The sequence below is a fragment of the Triturus cristatus genome, chromosome 8 (assembly GCF_964204655.1).
Source record: "Triturus cristatus chromosome 8, aTriCri1.1, whole genome shotgun sequence".
NCBI classification, from domain to species: domain Eukaryota; kingdom Metazoa; phylum Chordata; class Amphibia; order Caudata; family Salamandridae; genus Triturus; species Triturus cristatus.
In genome coordinates, this window is record NC_140591.1 from 101176186 (window position 1) to 101203210 (window position 27025).

The 27025-nt window shown below is 48.9% G+C and overlaps 1 protein-coding gene across 6 annotated transcripts in view; it reads right to left on the reverse strand.

The window, feature by feature from the left end:
- ILDR2 (immunoglobulin like domain containing receptor 2) overlaps positions 1-27025 on the reverse strand; it is an 878816-nt gene that overhangs the window by 62095 nt on the left and 789696 nt on the right. For all 6 annotated transcript variants that reach the window (XR_014967628.1, XM_085621104.1, XM_085621106.1 and 3 more), the window contains one exon: positions 25959-26160. Coding sequence is in view for 5 of the 6 variants with exons in the window: in XM_085621104.1 (XP_085477230.1) it covers positions 25959-26160 (202 nt within the window). In the remaining variant the exon portion in view is untranslated. The remainder of the gene's footprint in view (positions 1-25958; positions 26161-27025) is intronic.

A 27025-nucleotide genomic window follows, 5' to 3' on the forward strand; every position in this document is an offset into this window, starting at 1 on the left:
CCGGACATTCCCATAAAATATGGTAAAATGTGCCTTTTCCCTGGCATCCCCTCACACATAGGGGGGATAGGCTCTTTTCCCAGGAATACAGGTGAGCTCGAGGATAATACACCCGGTGCAGGATTTTTAATTGTACAAGGCGGAACCTAGTTCGAATTGCGATTACGCGGGGCCTTTGCAGGGCATCCTGCCAATCCTCGTCTTCCAGGACCCTGACGTCCCCCTCCCATCTCTCCCGCAGGGACACTAATGGGTCAGGCATATTATTTATGAGCTTGCGGTAGATAGTGGACGTGGGTTTCTCTAAAATGGGATCTAGGGGGAGCCTGTCCTCCATAGGGGAGTATTACGGGATCAAGGTGTCCGTGCGTATGTATGAGCGCAGGGCATGTGTGAGGCGCAAGTAGTGATAGTGTTGGGAGTCATGCAGTTGGTAATCTTTTTTAAGATAATCAAAGGATCTAGGGGCATCCCCTTTCTATACATCACATCGCCCAAATACTCGTTCCCAATGAGTTTCCATCCCTTGAAGCCAGTTAATCTTGTCACCTCTGTTAGCTGATCACCAAGCCAGAGTGGGGTCCTACCCTTCAGGGAGCCCGCCCACCTCAGGAATTTGTTGGCCTCCCGCCAGCATTGAATCACAACCCCTTTGTGCAAAGGTAGATCCCTTGCACGGTCTTTGTGTGTATAGAAGTGGTTCGCAGTTACCTCCCGGAATGACATACCTGTCTATTCTATAAGCCGGTTCCGAACCCGCCTCGTACACCCAGTCGTTGACCACCCGCAGTTGGGACTCCCAGTAATACAGTTGAATGTCTGGGAGGGCCAGCCCCCCGTCATACACCCCCCCTTGTGAGCTTCCGCAGCGCTATCCTCGGGTTACCACCCTCCCAAAGCAGCGTCCGCAGTGTCTGGGATATGCGCCTGAACACCCCGTATGGTGTGTTTTGTAGGATATATAGAACTCGTGGCAGTGCCAGCATCTTGAATAACGCAGCACGTCCCATAAGGGAGAGAGGCAGGGACCTCCAGTGATTCACGTCCGATCCCAGACGTGCCAAGTGGGGTTTGAGATTTTTGGCGAAGAACTCCGCCCTATCTCTGGTGATGTAGACCCCCAAGTATTTAAACCCATTAATCGCGACCGAGGCAGGGCACCTCGTCGGAATCCATGGGGTCGTCTTTGAGGTGCAATGGGTCTATCCTAGGGAAGGCCGCCCTGGTGGTCACTGCACCTTTAAGGATGACGCTGACCGGGGAATGATCGGAGATTCCCCGGGCCATAATACAGGGTTCTGCGAAGTCGCCCAGCTGGTCCACCCGTGTGAACAGGTGATCTAACCTTGAGAAGGACCCATGTCTAGCTGAGTAGAAGGTGTAGTGCCTGTGGGAGGGATGATGAGTGCGCCATAGGTCACTAAGTCCCATTGCCGTGACAAAGCCCTGCAAGCCAGATTCTCCCCTGTAACCCTGCCTCTCACTCGAATGATCTAAGTCAGCATCCATGACCGCATTGGTGTCCCCCCCGTACCATAGCTCCCCGGGGAAGGTCCGCCAGGAAGGTTCCCAGTTTTGTATACGTTGTGGCATGCAGGCTGGGTGGAATGTAACACGAGCCCATAACTATTGTTCGCCACTCTCATCTGGCCGCCACGGCCGTCATACACCCAGAGTCCTCTGTCCATGTGCCTGTAATTACCATCGGTAGGGCATTACGAACTAAGATCCCCACTCCCCTAGAGCCCGATGTGAACCCAGAATGGGCCACCATCTTGTAGCCAAAGCGCTCAAGGGCCTTACATCTGTTACTACGCAAATGTGTCTCCTGGGGGCACTAGTGTCCGCCTAATTTTATTGCCCAATCCATTAACGTTCCAAGTCCATATCCTCATTTATGCCTGTTCACCCATTCGTGAAAGGGGGCCTACACTTCCTCGGATCCTTCATGTCCCACTGCATTTCTTTAAAACCAGACAACCATCCATATGGACTGGAATCACGAGGAGCTAAACATAAACATCCCCAAATCAACTGGAAGAGGGAACATAAGCCTGCAGTCCGCAGAAAGAGTCATACATTGCATCCGGAGCGCTCACCCAGTGGATGGATCTTTTAGAAGAACCCTACCCCCCCCCCCACCCCTGCCCCCCCCCCCTCAGTCCTGTTAGCCAATGCTAAGGCCCTAGTTTAGTCACAACTACTAACAATTAAACCCAAAACTTACCACATCGGAGTAGGCCACAGTCCTGGAGCATCTTGCCTAACTCCCATTGAGACCCAAGGTCCCAGGAAGCATGCCTCCCCCCCATCCTCAGGGACAGAAGTCACCTCAGACAACCACTACCTCCATAGTCACTTAAGAGTTGTCTGCTCACACTCCCAGTTCTCCCGTGACGATCTGTCCTTATTCGATGCATCATAGTCAGTTTGGGTGTGGGCCGATCTTCGCGAACCACCCTGTCTGCCCACTGTCCGCCACCCCTACATCCAGTCGTTTGCCTCCACCGGTGAGTCAAGAAGTACGCTTTTTCTCCATCCAGAATTTTGAGTCGCGTTGGGTACAGCATCATGTACTTCACTCCTTGTTGTCTGAGGGCTCCTTTGATTCCTTCGAAAGACCTGCGCTGGCGCTTTACATTTAGCGTAAAGTCCGGAAAGAATCGAATCGTGGCGTTCTCCAGTCATAGGTCCCCGGATACCCGCGATGCCTGCAGGATGGCGTCTCGATCCCTGTAGTTCAGGATCCGGGCGATGATGGTGCGTGGAGGGGCACCCGGCTTGGGCCTCCCCCTCAACACGTGATGAGCCCTCTCCACCGAGAAGAAATTTGATAGGTGCTTTGGCTTGAGGTGTTTGAGTATCAGGTCCTCCACGAACCAGTCCGTGGACGGCCCTTCCGTGCTCTCCGGGACCCACACAATGCGGATGTTATTGCACCGCGCCCGGCCTTCCTGATCTTCCAGGCGGGCAAAGATGTCAGTTTGAGCTTTCGTAAGGGCGACTACATGCTCCTCGAGTCTCTTTGTTTTGGATTGGAGGGTACCAATACCGCTTTCTGCCTCCGCCACCTTGTCTGACATTTTCCTGAAGTCTGCGCGGAGTAGATTGACCTCCTCAGTTACCGAGTCCAGCTTAGGTTCCATGGTGCCGCGCATCTCCTTTATAGCCATCATAATGTCTCTGAGTGATGGGTCGGACCCGTCGTCTGCTGCTTCGCACTGCTGGCTCCCTCCTTGGTGGCCGTCCTCCCTTCCAATGGTTACCGTGTACTTATCTATGTGGTTTGTTTGGCATTGTGCTGGCGGTCTGTTACGGCCCATGACCATGGATGATGCCCTGGTGTTCTAGTTTGTGCGTGGCGCACACAGTGAAGATACCGCACTCCCGTGGGTCCTACCAGAGTCTTCTGCGGGAAGGCGGCCGATACGGCGGGACGAGGCTACCTGAAGCTCAATACAGTTCAGACTGGTTGGTTGGGCACATTGCCCCGCCGATCACCCTTTCTTAGGGGCTCTCAGGAGGCTCGATCCGGCCACCTCGTGTTGGGCCCTGTGGTCAAGCAACAACTGGACAGCCTGTGATGCGCCTGAGACCAGCCTAGGGAGCCCCTGCTGTCTTTCTGTTGGGCCTGGCATACAATTCGGGCCCGGTCACCCTGTTATGTTATGTTATTTGTACACTTCTATAGCGCACGGCCACTCCACTGGAGTATCCCGGCGCTTTAACGAAGACTCCCAACCGAAGATGGGGAAAAACATAACACCAAAAGGGCATACAAACACAGAAACAGCATCAAGATTACGGGAAGAGCAAAGTCTTAAGAGCCTTGCGGAAAGACAGAAGACTAGAAGTCTGTCTTAGAGAGATTGGAAGATCATTCCAGGCATGAGGGGCTAAGTGACGAAAAGATCGTCCTCCTGCTCTTGCTCGTTTGATAGTGGGAACACTCATCTTTGATAAGGACGAGGATCTAAGAGATCTGGGAGGGGTATACCAGGACAGTCGTTTGGAGATATATTTGGGGCCTATGCCATGCAAGGCCTTGAAAGTCGTGGTCAGAGTTTTAAATAGAATCCTTTTTGCAACTGGGAGCCAATGCAATGTGGCAAGAAGATCCGTGGCTCTGACTTTCCTTGGAAGACCAAAAATGGCTCGGGCTGCAGAATTCTGGGCGATTTGCAGACGCCTGACCAAATATTTGGGAAGTCCCAGAAACAGAATGTTTGCATAATCCAGCCTGGAGCAGATCAGTGCCTGGACAATAATTTTTCTGTGCTGGATAGAGACTAGAGGGAGAAATTTGCGAAGCATCCGCAGGATGCCGAAACATTTCCCAGTAAGAGATGAAATATGTGGTCCGAAAGATAGCTTGTTGTCAATCACCACTCCCAAATTTTTGGCTTTCACAGACGAGCTAGTGGGAGGAGACATATCTTTCGGCCACCAGGTTTTCCAATCGGGTTCAGATGTACAGCCAAAGAAGAGCAGCTCCGACTTGTCTGCGTTGCACTTCAGCCCATGGCGTCCAAACCACTCAAAGACAGCACTCAAACATCCGTTGACCTGGACACTATCAAACTGACCATCCCTGTTACTTACAAAGAGGAGCTGGGTGTCGTCAGCATAGCTGACAATCCGGGCGCCAAAAGCCTCCGCTGTCACCGCCAGGGGGGCCATAAAGATGTTAAACAGGAGGGGGCTCAAGATGGAACCTTGAGGGACCCCCACTTCAAGTGGTGACATTTCAGCAGAGAAGGGTGGCGCCCAGATTGTCTGCCGGCGGTCGGCTAAGAAGGATTTAAGCCAATTCCACACCGTTCCCCGCAGACCAAAGTCCCAGAGTCTGGAGAGAAGAAGTGTGTGGGGAACGGTGTCGAACGCCGCCGACAGGTCCAGCATAATCAGTACCACTTTTTTACCAACATCCAACTCCTCCCTGATGGCATCTGTGACTTCAAGGAGCGCGGTCTCCGTGCTGAAATTTGCACGGAAACCAGATTGAGTATTATGCAACAGACCCCTTTCCTCAATAAAATTGGAAATAGATCTGTGAGCAAACCTGGGGGGGGGGGGGGTCTCCAATTGTAGGGTATGTGTCGCGTGAAGGTCTCCTCGCTATGGCGCCACAACCCTGCTCCGTCGCGCAGTTCTCAAGGCCTCACGCCCTTCCCCAGGGCCAGCCGCTGCCCTAGTTTATGCCGGATTGATTACCTTCCGGGCCCCTTGATGTAAGAGCCCCACACACACTCCACTCGTGCCAGATGGGGAGCGCCAATGTTCGTCTGGGCTCCAGCGGCCTCACAACCCCAGCTGTCCCACCAGTCCCCAGTGCAGCGGGCCCTCAGGCTCGTGCCTTAATTGTGCAGCGCTTGACTTCACCCGTACTCACTGCTCCAGTCCCGTGCGCCGCTGTGTTCTGCTCTCTGCGGCGCCAGACGGATGCCGCGAGCGCCAGATTCCCAGGGCCGCTCACGGGGCAAGCTGCGGCGCTCCTACCTCTGCCATGCCGGAATCGTCCCTGCCCTCCGCCGTCTTGGATCGCCAGGAGTGCCCCAGGCCGCACCGCCGCCCACAGTCTACGGGGCATCGTGAGACCCAGGATCGCAGGGCTGTTCTCGTAGCAAGCTGCAGCTCCCCCGGCGTTATCGCTCCTCCAACGTGCCGGTTCCGCATCGCTGCAGTCCGCCAATAGCTCCCTAGGCCTCCCCGCCGGCCACGAACTATCAGCAGCTGCTCTCTACAGAGGCAAGTGCCATTTTCTCTCCGTGGGACGGGCGGACTGGGTTACTGATTACCAGCGGCAGAGCACTTGTCCAGGGATCCCGTCTACCTCCGTTGCTGTCCGACGGCTCCTCACTGTTTCTCAAGGCGGTAGGTGTCCCCCCCGGAACGGATAATGCCAGATTGTGGGTGTTTAGCTGCACACTGCTAACGCAGCTCCCCTAGTGTGCGGCCATCTTCCTTGGCTGCAGGCCACGCCCCCGGATCAAACATATCTGAGTGTCCAGCATCCCCATTTGGGAAATCAGAGGCATTGGATCCCGGGTGCCATGGTCTGTCTGAGTTTGATCATTGTCGGAGGAGATGTCCCCTTCTGAATCATCCTCCCCTCTACAGGGACCTCCATTATCGACGTTTGAATCTGGAGCGACCACGTTGCTATTTTCTCCGGGTTCATCTTCTTCCAGGTAGGGTGCATGTTTTAGCGTGCGTGCACTCTTACCGAAGGTCTCTCTGAGTCTATTGCAAGTTTCCAGATACCCCGCGTAACACTTAGAGGCCTTATTTCCCCCAGACATACTCCCACTAGGACCTGCACCTAATGATGAAGAGTCACTGAAAACCCCCAGGATGCTTTTGGCCAATTTATCTACCTGATCCCGCTTGGGGGCCAGCGCTCTGAATCTAGGTTCAGAAAGTGCTTTGTTCCCCTCTACAGGGAGGCGCTGGGGAGGCCACTCTTCTTCAGCCTCCTGGAAAGAGTAATACTCATGGTCTCTAAAGTTTTCCATATGAAATGAGGGTGAAAGCACAAGAAAGAATATTAGAAAGCCCAAAAAAGTGTTCTGGGCAGTCCCCTCGCAGTTAACTCGCCACCAGGTGGCGTTATCAGTCATTCGACTTTGCAACGTGTGGGTAAAACAACAGCTGTAACGGTGTGCGATGTGAGGGTTGGCAGGAAAGCAATGAGGGAATCCCACGAATCCTCAAAAGGGCTTCCCCATGCGCATGCGCGAGCAAGTGAGAGCGCTAATGAGCTCCTCTGACCAGCCTCTGTGCACCTGACAGCTCTGTAGTTGGCACAGAACAGCACCCCGAGAGAACCCGCGAGGTATCAGGGAGCGCGCTCTGGCTAGAAGCCTACCACGCGGCAAAGAGTAACAAAATACTTAAATATCACAGCTATATCAGCCCAATTAAATTACTCGAAACAAGTAGTAAGTACTCAATTGTGTAATAATTAAGCAGGAGTAATAATCAAAAACCAGTGAGAAATAGTTAAGAAGGCAATGACTTATCTGACGAGCAGTGAAGAAAGTGGAACAGGTATGTATGTCACACATTTATACATCGGACTGTGTTATGAGTGGACTATGGTTGTTATGGAGACTCATTCTCTAGTGGTTTATGGGATATGTAGTCTTGGTTGTTTTTCTTTACATATGTTCTTTGAAGGCTGTTGATTTAATATAGTGAAGAAAGTAACGCATAATCCTCGCCTCCGGTCCTGACAGAGAATCTAAAGGCCGTCTCTCAGGGCTAATCTCAGTGTTTTACATTAAATTTCGGAGTAATGGTGGCGACAGGAACTGAAACTGTTGTTCGCCCCAACGTCACTGAGTGCATTCCATGTGTAGGGTGAGAGGGAATACAAAAAGTAAAGTGCGTTTTGCTTTTAACAAGATTCAAATTGTGGACTAAATCAAATCAAATCAAGTGTTTGTTAAGCGCGACTACTCACCCGTAAGGGTCTCAAGGCACTGGGGATGTGGGAGGGGGGGTTCGTAGGTTCCAGTCCATCAAGGAGGGAGTCGGCTGTTCAGGTATGCTGGTCCGGTGTCGTGGAGGGCCTTGTGAGCGTGGGTTAGCAACTTGAAGGTGACTCTAGCTTCGATGGGGAGCCAGTGGAGTGTTCCCAGGTGCTGAGAGATGTGGCAGTGTCTTGGCAGGTTGAGGGCCAGTCTTGCGGCGGTGTTTTGGATGTTCTGTAGCTTGCGGGTGAGGTTTTTGTTTATTCCGGCATAAAGTGCATTGCTGTAGTCGAACCTGCTGGTGACCAGGGCGTGAGTGACGGTCTTTCTGTGTTTGAGGGGGATCCATTTGAAGGTCTTACGTAGGAGTCGGAGGGTGTGGAAGCAGGAGGACGAGACGGAGTTGATCTGGCGGTCCATTTTGAGCTCTGTGTCCAGGATGAATCCCAGGTTGCGTGCGTGGTCCGTGGGGGTTGGCGGGCTTCCGAGGGCGGGGGGCCACCAGGTGTCATTCCAGGATTCTGGGTTTGGGCCCATGATGAGTACTTCCGTTTTGTTGGTGTTTAGTTGTAGGCAGCTGTTTTTCATCCATTTGGCGACGGCCTCCATGCCTTCTCGAAAGTTGTGTCTGGCGGTGTTGGGTTCGTTGGATAGGGAGAGGATGAGTTGGGTGTCGTCTGCGTATGACACAATGTTGAGTCTGTAGGTTCTGACGATGGGGGCGAGCGGAGCCATGTAGATGTTGAAGAGTGTAGGGCTGAGGGAGGTCCCCTGGGGGACTCCGCAGGTGGTAGGTGTAGGGTCTGAGAGGAAAGGGGGGAGCCTGACCCGCTGCGTTCTGCCAGAGAGGAAGGAGCGGATCCAGTCGAGGGCCTTGTCTTGGATCACTGCATCGTGGAGTCTGCGTATTAGGGTGCGGTGAGAGACTGTGTCAAACGCCGCTGAGAGGTCGAGGAGGATGAGGGCTGCTGTTTCTCCTTTGTCCAGTAAGGTACGGATGTCGTCTGCTGCGGCAAGAAGGGCGGTTTCTGTACTGTGGTTTTTTCTGAAGCCAGATTGGGAGGAGTCGAGGATGTTGTGCTCTTCGATGAATGTAATGAGTTGGCTGTTGATGGCTTTCTTGAGGACTTTCACTGGGAACAGGAGCAGGGAGATGGGTCTGTAGTTTTTGAGATCGGTGGGGTCTGCCGAGGGTTTCTTCAGGAGGGGGTTGATCTCAGCATGTTTCCAGTCATCAGGGAACGAGGCGGTTGCCAGGGAGAGGTTGATGGTGTGGCAGAGCATGGGTGCGATGGTGTCGGCGGCTCTGTTGAAAATGTGGTGGGGGCAGGGGTCCGTGGGGGCCCCGGAGTGGATTGACTTCATCGTCGTCAGTGTGTCTTCGGCGGTGAGGGCTGTCCAGTTGTCGATCGCTGACTTCAGGGTGTCGGGGGTGGTTGGTGAGGGTTCAGTGTGTTGGTTGTCTTTGTCGAAGTTGTCGTAGATGCTCTTGATTTTGTGGTGGAAAAAGGTGCTGAGTTTGTCGCAGAGGTCTTGTGAGGGACGGATGTCGGTGGACTCGCTAGTGGGTTAGGCGAACTCCTTGATGATGCTGAAGAGTTCTTTGCTGTTGTGTGCATGAGTGGAGATTCTGTCTTCAATCACTTTTTTCCTCGTTTTTCTGATGAGTTGGTGGTGGGCTTTGGTGGCGGCTCTGAAGTTGTTGTGAGGTTCTGTGGATTTGGTGTTCCTTCAGGCCTTTTTGAGGCAGCGGCAAGTGCGTCTGGACTCTCGAAGTTCTGTGGTGAACCATCTAGCTTTCTTGATGTGGGTGTTGTTGTTTTTCTTGAGGGGGGCTATGGTGTTGGCGCTGTTGGAGAGCCATCTGTGCAGGGATCGGGCTGCGGTGTTGGCGTTGTCGTTTTCTGCGATGGTTGGGGTGGAGTTGCTGAGTGATGAGGTTAGCTGGTCGTCGGTGATTCTGGTCCAGTTTCTTCGTGGGAGCAGGTGCTGGTGTCTGTGGATGGTGGGTGTTCTGAAGGTGAAGTGGACGCATCCATGGTCAGTCCATGGGAGTTTGGTGGTGTGGCTGAAGGTGATGGAGTTTCCTGTTGTGAAGAGGGGGTCGAGGGTGTGTCCTGCTGAGTGCGTGGGTTCGGTCACGATCTGGCGGTGTCCAATGTTGTGGAGGTTGTCTAGGAGGGATGTGGTGCTGGGGTCCAGTTGGTTGTCGAGGTGAAAGTTGAGGTCTCCCAGTAGGGTGTAGTTGGTGGACACGATGGCATGCGGGGAGATGATGTCCGTGATGGAGTTGGTGAAAAGTCCGCGGGATACAGGGGGTCGGTAGATGAGGGTTCCTCGGAGGGTGAAGGTAGGGCTGGCCAGTATCTTGAAGTGAAGGTGTTCCATCAGGTCTGTGGGCTCGTCGGGGAGTGTGCTCAGGCGGAGGGTGGATTTGTGGACAATGGCGATTCCTCCTCCCGGGCAGGTGGGGCTGTCCTTCCTGGAGATCGTGTATCCTTGGGGAATGGCGAGGGCGATGTCCGGTCCTGAGGTGGTGTTGGTCCAGGTTTCGGTAAAGAATGCTATGTCCGGGGTAGTGCTGTCAAGGAGGTCCCAGATTTCGGTGGCGTGTTTGTGGAGGGATCGGATATTGAGGAGGATGCATTGCAGGGTCTTCGGTTCGGTTGTGTTCTTGCGGGCGGATTGAGCTGGGTCAGTGGTCTTGGCAGTGCTGCAGGTGTGCCGGCAGTGGTGACAGCTGAAGGGTCCAGACAGGCTTGCCTTTGGCGCCCCGGCGCAGGGGCCGCCATTAAGTAGGGGTCGGGAGGGCTGGACAGCTGGGAGGTGGGAGCGGGGAGGGGAGCTGGATTTGGCCGGTCGCACTGGTCGTGCTGGGGGGAGGGGCCGCGGGGGCAGCGGCGGCGGGGGAAAACGGGCTAAAAAAGGCAAATAGAAAAAGGCAAAAAGAGAGAGAAAGTGCAAATAAGGCAGCAAAAGTGCAAGAAAGAGTGGAGGAAAGACACAGAGGACACAGGAGAATAAAAGGGGGAGATTGAGATGAGGGTAAAGAACGAGTGAAAAACAGAGGGAAGACATAGAAGGAGAGTGAAGGGGGGAGCTTGAAATGAGGGGAAAATAACAGAGAATGGAGGAAAGACCCAGAAGGAGAGTGAAGGGGGGAGATAGAAGTGAGGGAAAAAACGAGTGAAAGAGGAGAGAAAAAGCAGAGCAAGAGAAAGGAGACAGAGGTCCACTGGACTACCAGGGATGAGGCGCAGGGAAACCTGCGGGTGGAGGAGGGCCTCAAACCAATACTTGATAGTGCAGGGGCAGGCCTCACTTAATGGTGGAGCTGCAAGGGAGGGAGAGCAATTTCACTGACAATGAGTCAGTGGTCTTGCTCGCCTGTCCCCGCAGCGGCCGCCATTAAGTAGGGGTCGGGGAGGGCTGGGAGGCGGGAGCGGGGAGGGGAGCTGGATTTGGCTGGTCGCACTGGTCATGCTGGGGGGAGGGGCCGCGGGGGCAGCAGCGGCGGGGAAAAACGGGCTGAAAAAGGCAAAAGGAAAAAGCAAAACAAGAGAGAAAAGTGCAAATAAGGCAGCAAAAGTGCAAGAAAGAGTGGAGGAAAGACACAGAGGACACAGGAGAGTAAAAGGGGGAGATTGAGATGAGGGTAAAGAACGAGTGAAAAATGGAGGGAAGACACAGTAGGAGAGTGAAGGGGGGAGCTTGAAATGGGGGGAAACGACAGAAAAAGTGCAAGAAAGAGTGGAGGAAAGACACAGAGGACACAGGAGAGTAAAAGGGGGAGATTGAGATGAGGGCAAAAAACGAGTGAAAACGGAGGAAAGACTAAGAAGGAGAGTGAAAGGGAGAGCTTGAAATGGGGGGAAAACGACAGAAAAAGTGCAAGAAAGAGTGGAGGAAAGACACAGAGGACACAGGAGAGTAAAAGGGGGAGATTGAGATGAGGGTAAAGAACTAGTATTAAAAAGGGGATTTCTTTAAAGCACAGTGAATGTAATATTATTCCTAAAGGCCTGATTTAGAGTTGGCAGATGGGTACTCTGTCACAAGCGCAACAGGTACCCAGGGCCACTGGAATTATGCGGCAGAGGAGGGTCAAATTATGCGGCAGGGGAGAGTAAATTATGCGGCAAGAAAAGGGAAATTATAAGACATTATGCAATACATTTTGTGATAGTATTACTTCATAATTTTGTCATTTTAATCTTGTTAACACTATCTGGCATTAGTTGCACCTCATTAGTACCAGTTTAACAACCAAATACAGCAACAAGCAACAGAAAGGCAACCCGTCAAATTTTCCAAAGGGCCTTCCACTGTGCGACAACATGTGTCACTGTGTTTTTGTAACCTAGGAACGGTTTGAGCTAGAAACATAATATCTTTTTTGTTAAAATCTGTAGAATATGTGGCACTTGATGCATTGATTGGCAAAAGCGGCAAATCTACAATTATGCGAAAATTGCTGCGGCTGCACGATCACATAATTCCAGTGGCCCTGCAGATACCCCATCCACCATTAGGATATAATCCACTTGTAATACGGCAAACAGGATATCTGTCACGTTTGTGACGGAGTACCCATCCGCAAGCTCTAGATCATGCCCATGTTCTTTACAGTCATCATACCCTAATCAAAGACAAGCTAAAGCATGATAATGCGCCGGTCATGAAAAAAGGTGACAGCAAAGGACAATGAAAAAAGAGTTCTAGTCCTTAGAATGAACTAAGGTCATTACATTTCTATACCCTGACAGAGTGGGCTAATTATTGCTGTCCCTGTGCACTGTTTTTATACGTACTCCAACAGTGGACAATCTCATGGTGGTGGTGGGGTGAAGCTTCCCAGTGCCTGATTTAGATCTTGGCGGACAGTTTACTCTGTCACAACGGTGACGGATATCCCATCTTCCGAAATATCAATCCCATAGGATATGATGAGATTTATATTTCGCCGGACGGGATATTTCCGTCACCCTTGTGAAGGAGTAACCCGTCCGCCAAGATCTAAATCAGGCCCAAAGAAATCACCCTACATCGGCCTGGAGCCTACATCTGCGTGTTCCAATGGATATGCATCCCACACAACCATGACATCAGCTGCTTGTGGGAATGGCCGAGCAGGGAATTCAGCACCCACTGCCAGAAGCCCCATTGTGGATGACAGGGTGGGGGTGGCCAACAGAGGGTTCAAGAGCAAAGATATAGCTGCTGACCTCACCGAAAGCCACAGTCACACGCTGAAGCAAAGGTCTGTGGATGGAGTAAGAGAGGTCCTACCTCTCCCACCAATCCACACTTTGTCTTCTAAAGGGCCGGGAGGACAAACCATGAAGTGACTGGACTGGGACAACAGCATTCATTTCATTTCTTGCTTTGTCCTCCCAGCTCTCAGATTCCTTACTTGGAGCAGAGGTGGGAGGGAAGTAGGATGGGGCTGCTGAGTCACTGGCCCCTGCTCTCCACCTTTCTTCACACATCTCCTCACAGCTTTTACTTGTTATAATAGGAGAGAAAGTGAGGCTGAGGTGTAGGTTTGCTTTGCAGCCACGAAACAACCTTTTCTCGTCTGCAAAGCAGGCGGTTATTTCCGAAAAACAAAACACAAAAACGAATGGCCCTGACACCCTGGGAGGTTTCTTCTTGGTTGTGGTGGTTGTTTTCCTTTTGTTTGCCAGGCTTTTTATGTCAGTCCAGAAGAACGAAAAAGTACGTCAGAACATGCGCCCTAAATATGGCCGATGGTCTGAGGTCCACAGACTGATAGACTGAAGTTCACTGAGCAATCGGTCTAAGGTGTCCACCAGCAGAGCAACTCCGGCCCCACTGGCAGAAAGATGGTGGTCTGTCTGTTGACCAAGTAGTGAGTGCTTGGTACCAATTATGGGCATACATGACCAAAAAAGGGTAAAACTAGTTCCTTCACATTGGGACATCCGTCCCCTGCCCCCGGACAGTCTGTTGGAGTTTGGCGCCCACTTGTACTGGAGTGGGCCCCCCTCTCTCGTTTGAAGTGCAAAAATGTTTCAGGAACAACACGTAATATCGTCCTCATACCTATTAATCCACTGTAACAACATATGCTCTGTAGTTACATATGCATACACTTCGCAGCAGGTCATAATCACTCTGAACCAATATCTACACCAGGGCTTTCGGGACTAGCCAGATAAACTAGTTCTCACTAATTCTAGGAAACACACAGAACTTCAATATGTGCTCCACTGTTCACTCTGCAATGGTGGCACACACTCATCCACAATATAATATCAGGATCTTACGTCATTACTAAGGGAAGGGCATCGCTGCCCCTTGCCTGACATTCTCTGCCCACAAGGATCTCACACAGACTATGCGGAAGCAGTACAATGAGTACTGATACGACATGGAGACATGATCAGGTGTAGCTTCAATCCGCCCGGAGCCCCATAAGTCTCCACCTAAAATCCAGGCTATGTTGGAAACCACAAAGCGTACTGACAGGATCATGGGCCATTGTCTGGAGCAGGTCCTACCTACAAGCAGTAGAGCAGGGTGCCCATTCTGTGCCATAAACTCACCCGCTAGTGTTGGGAGCCCTAACACTGGTGATGTAAACCCATTGCCCACTTACTGCCTAGATTGGTGTCAGCGGGTTCAGGTCAGGGGACCCTCCATCCTCTTGGCTTTGCTCGTGGTGAAGAGCTCAGAGGGCCTCAGGGAGTCTGCTGACCTGCTTCTAAGTCTTGACCTTGTGCCAGCCTGCCCAGCCTCTGGGTACCAGAGGGTCTGGTTCATCCTCCATTAGTTGGCCCTGCTCCGACCAGAAACCATCTGGATGGGAGATCTTCTTTTTCTGCCCATGCCAGGCTGGTAGAGCTGTATTCAAGCGAGGCTCGCCTGGAAGCCTCTCACTCTCAGGTCTCCAACTCCAGACTGTTGCATTCTGGACACTTTAGGCAATACCTACTGTGTTACAATAGGCACTGCCCTCCAGGAACACATCCATCATAGCTCTCCAGACATTGTCACTGCCACTCGCCCCAGGTTTAGCCACAAGATTACCTGATTATCTTATCTTTCCTTCCTGGCAATATATATAATACCTTGCTTCCCCCAGGCCTCACAACTGAGACTTAAGCTGATGCATGGAAAGCGGTGCACCTGGAGCAGCCACTCTGCAAATACATAGTAGGAAAGCCAGTCTTGCATAAGTAAACACACATAATGCATCATCACAGAATAGATGTAAAAGGGCGGATTAAACTGTGTTCGCACATTTACAGTACACCTACCAGACCAAGTGAGTTATCCTTTTAATCTCAGTCATTCACCTTTTCATCCTGATATTTCATGGCTTCTAATTCGAGACTCATGTGCCTAGAGACAGGATTATAAGGCGCAGCTGCACAGTAAAAGGTTGCATCGGCCATTGCAGAGCTACAACACTGCACCGGGGAGTGACTTGATTCTTAATGGCTGAGAGCTCGCGCCACGGCCTTGGATCGATGTTTATGGCTTCTCGGGAGCACGCGCGCTAAGGCTCTGCTTGAGTCACAGCAGTAAAGATTCACAGCCATTCTCCGGAGGGTGATTGCTTCTACGCGCTAAAGATAGACCAGAATAAAAATGGAAGATTCCTAGAGCCTGCCATGTTCCAGGCCCCTTGAGGGGGCCCTGGGTCACTGCTGAGAGTGGGGGCGCACCGCTCGACCAACGCAACTTCCTCACATGGGGACATGCCTAACCCGCAGCCATTTTGAAATGTTCAGATTGGCTCAGCCAATCAGAATGCTTAGAAGGTTGGCCCTCCCCTCTGCTGTTCGCCTGCCACAACAGGCTGTCGTACCTCATATAATGGAGACAATGGCCGCATTGATAAAGATTGTTATGGAATACCCTGGGGTAGAGAAGGCATCTAGGTGTCTAATACTATAACATGATAACATTGTCTGAAAAAAGGTTAATTATCAGAAATCATTGGAGGAGAGGCCGCATTTGTGATTATCCAGAGTACTTTTATAAGTTTAATCAATGTAAAGGGCCAGCAAGTCAGTAGTGGAGTCTCTGGCTGTAGGCACTTGTTCCATTAATACAATGGTGGTCATAGGCTTTGGAAAAAAGGAAAGAAAATGAACTGTTGTGGTACAGAATGGGGCCATGATGCGCTTCTTTACTTTAGGGTTCCCGTGTCCCTGCCATCCGTGCTCCATCCAAATGAGGAGACGTCGGATGGAGTGTGTGGCAGATATAAGGGAATGAAAATGCATGACGGGAAGTCTGCATCATGAAGTCGGTGTGTGTCACATGGGAGTTGTAGTTTGTTCCAAATCCATAGGTGTTGTAGGGCGGTTATGTGAATAAATCCATGTTTTTGTGCTCAAATAAACACAAAGAGTCTCCTGTGTTTTGTCAGCTGGTAAACCTTGGAATGTGTGAAAAACAAGTTGGAAAAAGTGTTCTGACGGACCTGCTCTTAAAAAATATTTTTTCGACATTTTCAAAGGGAAAGAGGTCTCAACAGGACCCCTTCTAATTTGCAAATGAGTTTACTGCCACTTTTAAAATGGTGGTAAAATAATACTGTTTTGCGATCTGAAAGCGGTCGTAAAACAGTAATACATACCACACCGGTTCGGTGTCTGGAAGGGGTGCCCAAAACATGCCCCTTCCAAACACAGAATCGCAAACGTAAATTACGATTCAATCACATTGTGTACATTTGGGAAAAACATTTTTCCGGTCGCAAGTGGCCCGATTCTGCGAAACGGGCCATTTGCAACCAGAAAAATGCTTTGTATCTGCCCCTTAGAGGCTAATATGGTATCATGGTAGAGGCCAACAGCAGGGTTCAGTCCAGATCCAGTTGCCTCTGGTCAGCAGAATACTTCCAGCAAAAGGCCTCTTGTTGCTAGTTGTCTCCCTGCAGCCATATCAGATGTCAGACAGCTGAACCTTGTATTCCAATTCTTTGTCCTGGGTACAAGAAGGAGGCAGGTTGAACCCTTCAGGGCTCCTCTCAGGTCATAGACAGATGGTTCGATTCTCTTCAGATCTTTCACAGGTCTAGAAAGTGTTCTGAAGTGGGTGCTTGGAATTGCCACATTTATGACAGCCACTAGCCAATGGGTAGGGTGATTCCTGGCCCATCCGTTACTAATGGGGGAAATGTTTACAATCCCTGACCCACCTACTTTTGCACTTCCTTGACAGGGCCCGGTCTACAGTCTGACTCTGGCTCTACACGCATCTGCTGCGCACGAGGCTCGCCATGCACGTCACATTTTTCAATGTAACTTACTACTGTACACTTGCTACTGTACTACTGTCCTCTCTCTCGTGCAGCAGCATTGTGTTTTTCACATCACATCTCCCGAGTGAGTCAGCCGGCGCGGGCGGTTAACAGTGCTGCCGTGTGGGACACTTAACCTGCCCTGAGCCCCACCCCCAGAAGAGATTCATCATTTTTTTTTTTTGTGCTGAGTTTTATATAGCGCAAACTTGACCAGAATCCAATCAGGTATCAGAGCGCTTTACATAGCACCAGTTACGTTACATGAGGACACACATTCATTCTTGGTGCAGAACGATGAACAGCTATAGTACAGAGCACCATTACAAAAATGGGGTAACCCATGGTAAAAAGGACCTGGGTGAATAGCTGATACCAAAAACAATGGTCCTTGACCAATAATCAATCTATCTGAGACAATATGCTTCGCTTAGTTAATTTGTTTAACTACTCCTGAGCCCAAAAAACACAGAATTTTGTTTAAGAACAATGGCTCGCAATATTCAATAAATCGTTCATACTGAAAAAGAACAACATCCAAAACACTGTGAAATAATATACATGCGTTTATTTTTGGAAATTTTTAGTATTAGGACAGAACAAGGTTGCTCCAAAGAGAAACGTGCATTAAGGGAAGGTGATAAAGGAGTGAGTGAATGAGACAAGAAATGAAAGATACATAGTAGTCAGAATATTCAATCAATTTTAGGCAATGTGGATCGGTTGTGATTCACCGTCCAGAATTCAAGAAACCTGGTCACATTCATTAAATACAAAATTCTTAGTATATTTCAAACATAGACCCCGTTGATGGTCTTGCACGGAGAGATGAATATGTGTCCCAGGTAGTTAAAGGTGGGCGTCGACGTTTCGACCCGTCTTGTTGGCCTTAGGGATATTTAAGCCTTGGCCTTGCGGGTCTTCATCAGGACCAAAGAGGGGGCAACCTGACTGGAAGGTGGTCTTAACTGAAACACCTAATTGATTTAAATCACAGGAAAAATCCCGGATACCAATAAATGGAGGCCTTGATGTCACAGGTCAATTAGTTCGTTCTGCATTATGCCGATTAAATGTAACCATCAGCAATATGTAACAAGCAGTGGTTGCCAATCTGGTTTTCAATATTGCGTGGCCAAGACGATTTATAAACAGTAGACAGCAATTGCAGATCTTTACAGAGGAAGTGTTGTAACAAATGACGGTCCTTCACTCTCTTTAAAAATAGTTCGTGGCTAATGAAGCTTCAGGCACCCGACCCAACGACGACCCAGTGTGGTGTTGGGGGCATCGATCAGCCACATCCACTAGAGTACTGTGTCTGACTGGTAGTATTAAGCAGCACCAGGCAGGCCTAGTCAGTTATTAAAGAAAAAAGGCTGTGCGTGCAGCCGGTGTGAGTGTGTCCCGAGTGAGCCCCTGCCGGCCGACCCACCACAGGTAACGGTAAGTTAAGTACTAACCTACTTAGTAGTTGTACTGTACTAGTAGCTGCTACTAGCGATGCCAATATGCCATCATTGCCTTGCCACAAAAACCAACGCTGCATTTCATTTTGGAGTGTGGGGGTGGGGGGTGGGGGGTGGCGTGACGACCCGACCAACAGTCACCTGATCACTGTGGTGGTAGGGGTGGCACTGGCAGCCCGGCAGGGCAGCTAGCTCCGTCGGCCCCACATTTAAGATTCGATTAACTCGATATGATTACGCGATCCAGATTCACTGACTGCCATCCCTGCCCAGCCAGTGCCTGTGCCTGCCCTAGTAGCCACTGCGGGGCCCGCCGGCCCTAGTAGGTGGTACACACACTTTTGTCTTTAACCGTCCTCCTAGTCCTAACCAATGTGATTTTTCGATAGGGCCTGCCGCAGTAGTGTAAAGCCATGGGTGGGGCGGGCACTGCCCGGCGTGTCCTCACAGCAGCCACTGTTCCACTTGTAGTCCAAAATGGCGCGCGGCCGCGCACAAATTACTTCACTTGACTCTTCACTTCTCGGGCTGTTCCCCACGACGAAACGCAGTTTGGTTTGGTTTCTGGGTGATGGTGTCTGGTCTCAGTCACTCAACAAATGGCTGGGTACTGGCGCCGGGCATGCTCTGACGTCACGTAATAACCCTGGCTGCCTTGCCTAAACATTCCCTACTGGCTCTGGCCTCTCTTCCTTGCAAGAGTCCATCAGGGTCAGTTTATGATATGAATGCGAGGCGAGATTGCCAGTTTCTCGCTCCTAGAAAATTGTACACTGATGCTGGACGGACTGGTCGGGGACCGGGTCTTGTAAAATAAACTGAGTCCGTCCGAATTTCTGAGGGCAGCCGCGGCGTCACTGATTTTGAAAAATAATGTTATTCTGATTCTGCGCCTCGCTCCCTGGCGCTCAGAGCACAGATGTTATGTTAGAGCATGAAAGAGATGGAGGGATGCTTCATCTCCCTGAGAGTGTTTTTTATCAGGGGAAAGAGAGTGGCCTCCTGTTCAAAACTGTGGGCTGTAGGCTGGATTATACCACTGTGCATTATCACTCTGTTGAGGCCACAAGCCACCGCATAAAAAGAAGTGTACATGAAGAAACATCTATATGGTGTGGTTTGCACGATGTGCAGCTCCACTTATCGATGTGTATTTTGAATGTAAGCATTACCACTAATAAGTTTTAAGCCTTTTAACAGGGGAGAGGAGTTGGCCTAATGGCTAGGGCGCTCCACCTCAGACCTGGGGAACTGGGTTCGAGTCTCGGTAATGAGGCTGAACATCCTGTGATTCTGGGCAAATCACCTAATCTCCCCGTGACTAACAAAAAATGAATGTGTGTCCTCATGTAACGTAACTGGTGCTATGTAAAGCGCTCTGATACCCGATTCGGATTCAGGTCGAGTTCGCGCTATATAAAACTCTCCAAAACAAAACGTGGAAAATAATTAAAGACACATCATTACCTTTGAATTAAAACTAAAGAAAAAAAAGAGACACCCATCTCATGCCTAAATTAAATGTGACAAGTGAAAGTAGCAAAACAGGGACAAATCCTCGCTTCTCCACTTGGCAAAATCGTGTGATGCTAAGCCAGTATTTCTCTGTGCCTCGTTTTCCCTTATCACCACAATGAGAGCACCACGACATGGAAAAGTTCCGCATGCACTGCACAAAAACCTTTCTTGTAATAGTCTTTAATATTTCTCTACTTACAACAACAACTTAGTCTGCATATTAGGTCACATATTGGGGTACATATGATAGCCGGCTCTCGGTTTACTAGTGCATCCTCATCATGGCAGTGAGGAAAGTGACATGAATTCTAATTTCAAATAGCAAAATGCACTTGTGTTGATCATTCTGTGCCCATTTGATATTGGGTGATTTGGCTTATGTTCCATTGTTGCACACAGTAGCAGTGCCAGTTGACGATATGGGTGGAGCCAGTGGAGGAAGTGGGTGGAGCCAGAGAAAAGTAGGTGTGGCCTCCGATAAACATTTGAGCACCTGCACTTCATATTTTACAAATTAAGCACTGTATTTAATATCGCTTCCCAGTGCTTTTATGTGGATCAGCCAGCCTTCCTACAGTGAAAACAGCATTTGGGTGCTAGAAACTGTAAGGACATGTTGAAGTTAAATTTCAACAGGCCCTGCTTTTAAATACCATGCACTCTGCCTGTGGGCTACAAAGCATACGTAGCAGTGACTTATTAATATTTGAAAGGAAGGTTCTCTCCTGTCAAAAATGGTTATTTTGAAAGGTCATACTACAGCAGTCAAGCTACACATGATAAGCATAAAGCCATGTTTACACTGCCAATGTTGTGGATGGCAAATAGGTGCCACGTTTCACAAGAGGCATTTTAACTTCCAAGCACTGGGTGTACTTCTACACCATATTAGAGGTATCTGCAAGTTAAAGGTTCCAATGAGGAATATACCAATTTAACCAAATTTAATGGGGGAGCACAGGCACTTTGCTACTGGCAAGGTGGGGTACATTGCACAAGTTATAAAGCCATCGAAACAGATAGGGTCCAACAAAGGTGAAAAATCTGGAGTGGCCATGCAGAAAAGGCGGATTTGCTACAATGAGAAGCACTATTATGTTGGCACATTACAATATTAGACGCAGAGACGCATTCGCTACCCCAGGCTAAGATTTGGATATTCGTATTGCTACAGTTGTCTCCATGACAGTAGAAATCCACGCCCATTTTTACTTCACTACTAAGATGACACAAAAATAATTCATCCTTAGGTGAGTTTGGGTTTTATAATGCTTGAAATGACTTGCAAGGAGTACCGTGTCCACTTGATCACCTTTTCATATAATGTGTGGCACCAGCATGAACACGACAAGAGATATTTCTGTCGTAAATATTCATGTCGTTACTTTTGATGGTTCGCCATGCTAACCTAGGTCGACCTTGACGCCATAAAGATGACTGGGCCCTGGACTCTAGGGGCAAGCTCCCGTCAGGACTGACTTTTCTTTCTGCGGGTTGCAGAAAATCAATCTACTTTTCCATCCCTTTATCATTTTTAGTTCTGCGGAGAAGGCAAACACGTCCCGATGAATGCTTCAACCCCTTGTTAGGGAGCGCGATGAGGGTAGAAATATATTGACCTCCACAAATGGATCGGATTAAACCTTACATCTACCCTTTGGCATCTATAAAATTGTACGAATGCAACAATAGGTAGTTTTAGCACAGATTTTTGTTCAATTCTCCTCTGTAGTCAGGCTCTTTCACCCAATAGTCCTTTCTCCACTCATTTTCCACCCCAGATGGAATCACCTCAGTAGCTCCCCAACATCCAGGTATTAAGTCACACCTGAATCTTTCAGCCCGGTGCCAGGAATGGCCCAATCATGGAGCATGCCACCCCATAGGTGGGTGAGGGCCTTTGATCCCAAATTGGAGAGTATCTTCTGCTCTCTCTTCCTTTGTGGCACACAGTGCTGTTGCCTGTTGATTGATTTTGGAGGATGCACTGGTTGTGCCTCTTCCTCCTTACTCTCTTTTGTGAAAAGTATGACATTCAATATACATCGCGTCAGATGGGTCAAAGAGTTTTACAAACTGTCCAACCGCCTCCTCACCCCATAAATTAAAAGATGGCATGCTAAAAACGTACTCTTGACTACTCGCAGTATTGGTTCTAATGAGGGTCTGAGTAGTTTCTCTGCCAGGGTGTTCAAAGCAAAACCCAAGGGGTTAGCCTTTCATTTTACGGAGGGAAGGTGTAGCCTGACGCTGGCTCGCTCATCAAAGAGAATACCCAGGTACTCATATGTAGCCGCTTCTTCGGTTTTGTTATGACTTATTTTTCAAGAACTAGGTTTTCTAATTTTCCACTCCATTACTACCACTTTAGTTTTATCTAAATTGATTTCCATGTAATTGTTCAGGCAAAAAGAAAATGCAGTGATAGGTCTCTGCAGACCTACTGATGTTTTGCTCAGGAGGATAATATAGTCAGCGTTCTGTAGAGATGAAATTATTTTGCCTCCAATTTTCTTTGAAGGTGTGACTCCCCAAGAGTAATACAATTACTGAGGTGCATTACACATAACTTAAGTTGAAGTGGTTCTAATACACATCCTTCTTTAAGACCCTTAGTGTTATATTAGCAGACAGTGATCCAAGAAGAAACTCAGTCACCTGAACCCAACATATCTTCACACACCTCTGTATATAATAAATGGACCATGGGTGGAAATATGCAACTTGATGAAATGGTGCCTTACATGATTCCTAAACACACATAGACCTGTCTGTCCCTGTGTTGTTTATGTTTTTCAAGAATTGTATCCACCTGTGGACTGGGCACATGCTTCCCAGCAAAAGGCCTGAATCCAGACTCCCACAACAAAGCATACCCTCCCAGGAGGATGTTTCTATGAAGGCGGTATCACCAGAGTCCCAACCAGGTTGTATTCCAGCATTGGCAATGTCCTTGCCCGTAAACACAATTTCTGACTCCTTTTCATGTGACTCGCAGACAGGTGTTTTAAGAGCTCCTCCATTTCTTCCCACTAATGGTGGAGTTTAGCCACTTGATAATGCTTGTGAACTGGAGGTCCACCAGCACATAGCAGGCCTCGTGGCCACCCTGTCTTGCTTGCTGCATCTATACACGTGCTCTCCTGACCAGGGGTGGCCCGTCTCCAGCACCTTGTATGTATGGCCATCATTACTGGAGACACCTTTATTGTCTTGTACTGTTTTACTGCCTTTATTTAGGTCAATTAAGTTAGGCAGCGTAAGACCCTTATATAGATTGCATCCCTGTGGGCTACCTTCTACTTCCATTTGACTTTTGAAGTGATAAATCTACTTTTAATTTGTTCCTTCAAGTTTTCTACTATTCTTTTTAAACTTGTCTTAAAATGATCCACAGCATTAGAAGTAGCTGATTTCTTTTTTCTATCCTTGATTTTGTTTCAGTGAGACATTCGTCTGCCTCATCTTCCACCTGCATAGCTACCGCATGCTGGCAAGCTGCCCTTTGAACGATTGAGTAGTATGGTGGAGATTGATCAGGTATGGGTCCAATGGCTTCTCCTAATTGGACTCCGTAACATAATTATTCGATGCATCATCTTTGCCCTCATCCTCACGATGTTATGTCCATTGACCCTGCATTGTGTTGTCGGGGCTGTGTTGTGTTGGGGGGTATTGACTTAGCACCTCTTGTTCTGTTTGGTGAAATCTTTCAATTTTAATTATCCAGAGTTCCCGAGCAGTAACCCCTTTAAATATAATATTTATCTTTCTGTTGGTGGGATGGAGGTCTACCTGTGTCTACAGGTGCAAGAGAAGGTGCTCTAATGTGACCTGTGTTAGGGTCTACGTTAAGTCTTACCTGACTAGTGCCGTCTCCCATTGATAGGTGAGGCAGATGGAGACCACAGCTTGTTTTTCATCTCTTTTTGTAACTTCAGAAAACGTCTAGGGCTGTTCGTTTGATATTCTGTCTTTTCAGGGCCAGATGTGTCTGGATGCAGATGCTGATCCTAGTCCTGGTGTCAATCCTGTTTCCAAGGTCATATATCCTCCTGCACCGTGTTCTCTTTTTGAAGCCATCTTACTGCTGTAGTCGATCCTCTGCTGCTGCTCGGTTCCTCGGATGTAACACTCCTTTCAAAGCTGATCCACTCTTTAAGGTGGCTCTTCGTATGCTTTCTCGTTAGAGCAATGTCTAACATGTATCTAATCCTTCAACGTAGATGGAGTCTCTGTCCTTCGTATATGGTGTCCCAAGCTAATGTTGCTGCTGATGAAAGAGCGGTATCAGGAGGATCAAACTCCACAGGAGATTGGTACCAATACTCTCCATTCAGTTTGATTGCACCAGATGGGAACTTTTCTTTCTCACCAAATTCAGCATCCTTCTCTGCTTCTTCATAAGCACCATGTACAGCAGTGAATGCAACTTTCTGTTCCATCGTGGCATAGGAAGCCCAAAGCCTATTGCATGGTTGCAGAATAGTCTTTTTAGATCAGAAATATTGACATGTTCAGAAAATGCCATGATCCCGTAGTAGGCATAGGTTGAGGACCCTATGATAGTAACTAGAAACTTTGGTGTGGCACAATGGGCACAAATGAAATGGCTTGCTCACCTCTTCTGAATCATTCTCATACAACATACAATCTTGGAAAGTAGTACATAAAACTGCTGCTTCGACTTGCGCACATTGTCTCTTTCGATGCTTCCCCCAAAGCTCAAACTACAGAAAATGTTCTTTGGACCTTCAGTCTTGACTCCTTGAGTAGATTCTTCCCAGCGCAACAAGAACCAAATCAATGGTGGAAAAAAAACCAATGTAAGGTGGAGTCTGTGACCAGGCACTGCGGCTTTCAACGGCGTGATTATGGGTCCTTCCATGCATGCCCGAAACAGAAACAAGCTGCAGTGCTCCGACCCCAACATTAGATTTCAGAAGAGTGCACTGCATGAGAATCTACAGCACATACTGAAAACATGGGTTTAGGGTGAGGGTAATATTTAGGGTCAGGTCTGAGATTAAGGCTATATAATAGTTCAGGGTTAGAAATAGAGTTAAGATGAGTTAACATTTAGGCGAGGCTTACGTGAAACTTAAGGAAATCATGTAAATTAAAACAAAACAATTCAAACTAAGTTCCATTTCCAGAGAAATGATCACCTGATTAGCATTAAATGCAGGTCTTTCTAGTTGAGTCAACCTCTGATCACAGAATCCTCTAAAGTCTCGCTCTTCTTATGTTCAGTGCTTTCAGTTCACTCATTCCTTTACCCAACAGTGTGAGGAACACGGAGCGAAACCCTGCATAGACTTCATACCCCATCTCTTGTCCATTCCCAAACCATGCTCCGCCAGAAGATCTCTCGCTGGGCCCTACACATTCTCCCAGGGACAAGGCAAGGTGCAGGACACTGACACCAAAGTGAATAAACACTCCTTACAATACATATGTTTTACACTTCGCAAAGAAGTTGAATATGTACTAAGAATGTCAATGACTCTAGGGTTTGCGTAGATAAGCACATGGGTGGCTCCTCCATTAGAGCGGAGGAGCGTCGCCCAACTGAAATGCCCCCAGAAAAGCCCCTGAGATGAAAAATAAAATGGTAATGAAGTTGATTCATTACCGCTTTATTATACATGAACTGAGTGTCAGGATGGAGCGGGCCTGCTGAGTACCAGCAGGGAGGAGTGGTGGCCTGCCTGTGCATAGTCTAAAGTGCGCATGTCTCTTTGGCCGGCCAGACATGCACATTTTAAACCTCTCTAACCCAGCTGTCTTACACAGCTGGGTTAGAGAAAGCACAGGCCTCCAGGGCTCTTGAGAGCGCTGGGAGAGGCCGCTCCCTCCAATTCTGGCACTGCACTCATGCTGGTCGCCAGCATGAGAGCAGTACCAGGATTAAATAAAGGGGAATTTGCTGGAGCCCCCGGAGTCTGGAGGAGACAGAGAAGAGCAAGCACCTGAGGAAGGCAGCAAGCAAAGTAAGTGGCTATTTCTTTTTATTTACCGCTGTCACTCACCTTACATGCATGCACCCACCCACCACCCATTTGCCTGCACCCACCCCCATTCTTCTTCGATGCCATCCGCCACTGGATAAGCACTCTTTTGTGTAATTGGTGGTACTCTTAGTACATGCATTTATTCACCAAACTACAGTTTCAGCCCTGTTTTACATCAGGTGGCCTTCACCGGGCACCTTACCTGTTCCGTTGACTGTTCCTTTCTTCTCTGTAACTGGAACTAGATGGCTGCCTTGTGGAGCCACCAGATGGCCCAGGGTAGTACTCTGCATTCCCATCCAGTTCCCGACCTGTTGGCGGCTTTCTGCGGGACTGCCGGTACGACCGCCCAAAGTTTGCGTCTTCCTCGTGCAGGGAGCTGAGCTCAGAGATAGTGTTGTTATCTGGGAGATGCAAAAAGAAAGCAATTTTAGAGTGTGTTCCAGGAAAACTCTAATCAGGCACCCGAGGTTGCCCTGTCATGTGATTTTATCATGCATGTTTGGATGTTTTTCATCTAAAGCTAGGTCAGAGAGAGTTCTTGACTTTATCTTAGAAGTGTTGCAGAATCCTCCTGACTGCTTCTCGGAATCTGCGGCCGGAAAAGAGGAGGCAGACAGCCTTGCTATAAATGGCATCATTCGGATTCCATGTTAAAGGATAGCAGAAGGTATCCTTAGGTGACCTCTCAGGTGCCCATCAAGAACAAGCAGGACACGGTCCTAGCTTCACACAGGCCTTGCTTCACGTAGAATACTTTATGGAGCAAGAGTAGAGGGACTGATGCTCCACCGGGACAAGAAGAAGTACATTCTAACAGCTCGAAGTGCACAGATCACTCACAGAGCACTACATTGAACCGAAACTAGAGCTATGCCAAGACACAATGGAGGAGATTCAACAAGTGTAAGATGCCGCACATCTTCCCGCTTAAAGAAGAGAAGGGAACATGTACACATATCACATCAACCCAAAACAAACAAAAACATAGCATACACCTCCTCAAGCTAAACACTAAACTAATCTAAATTACAGTGCATGTATCATATGCATAAGCTACAACCACAATTCTTAATCCTGAGTACAAAATACAGACAAAACACAACTTCTCAAGCTCTGAACTCAACAAAAACAATCTCCACAAATCCGCCATGTGTACGCACAAATTCAAAGCAATCACACCCGCTGAGGACCACATGGACACAAACTGAAAGACTATGCCCGAATGTGGAGTACACCACACACTGAGGACAATGTCAGCATAAAAGA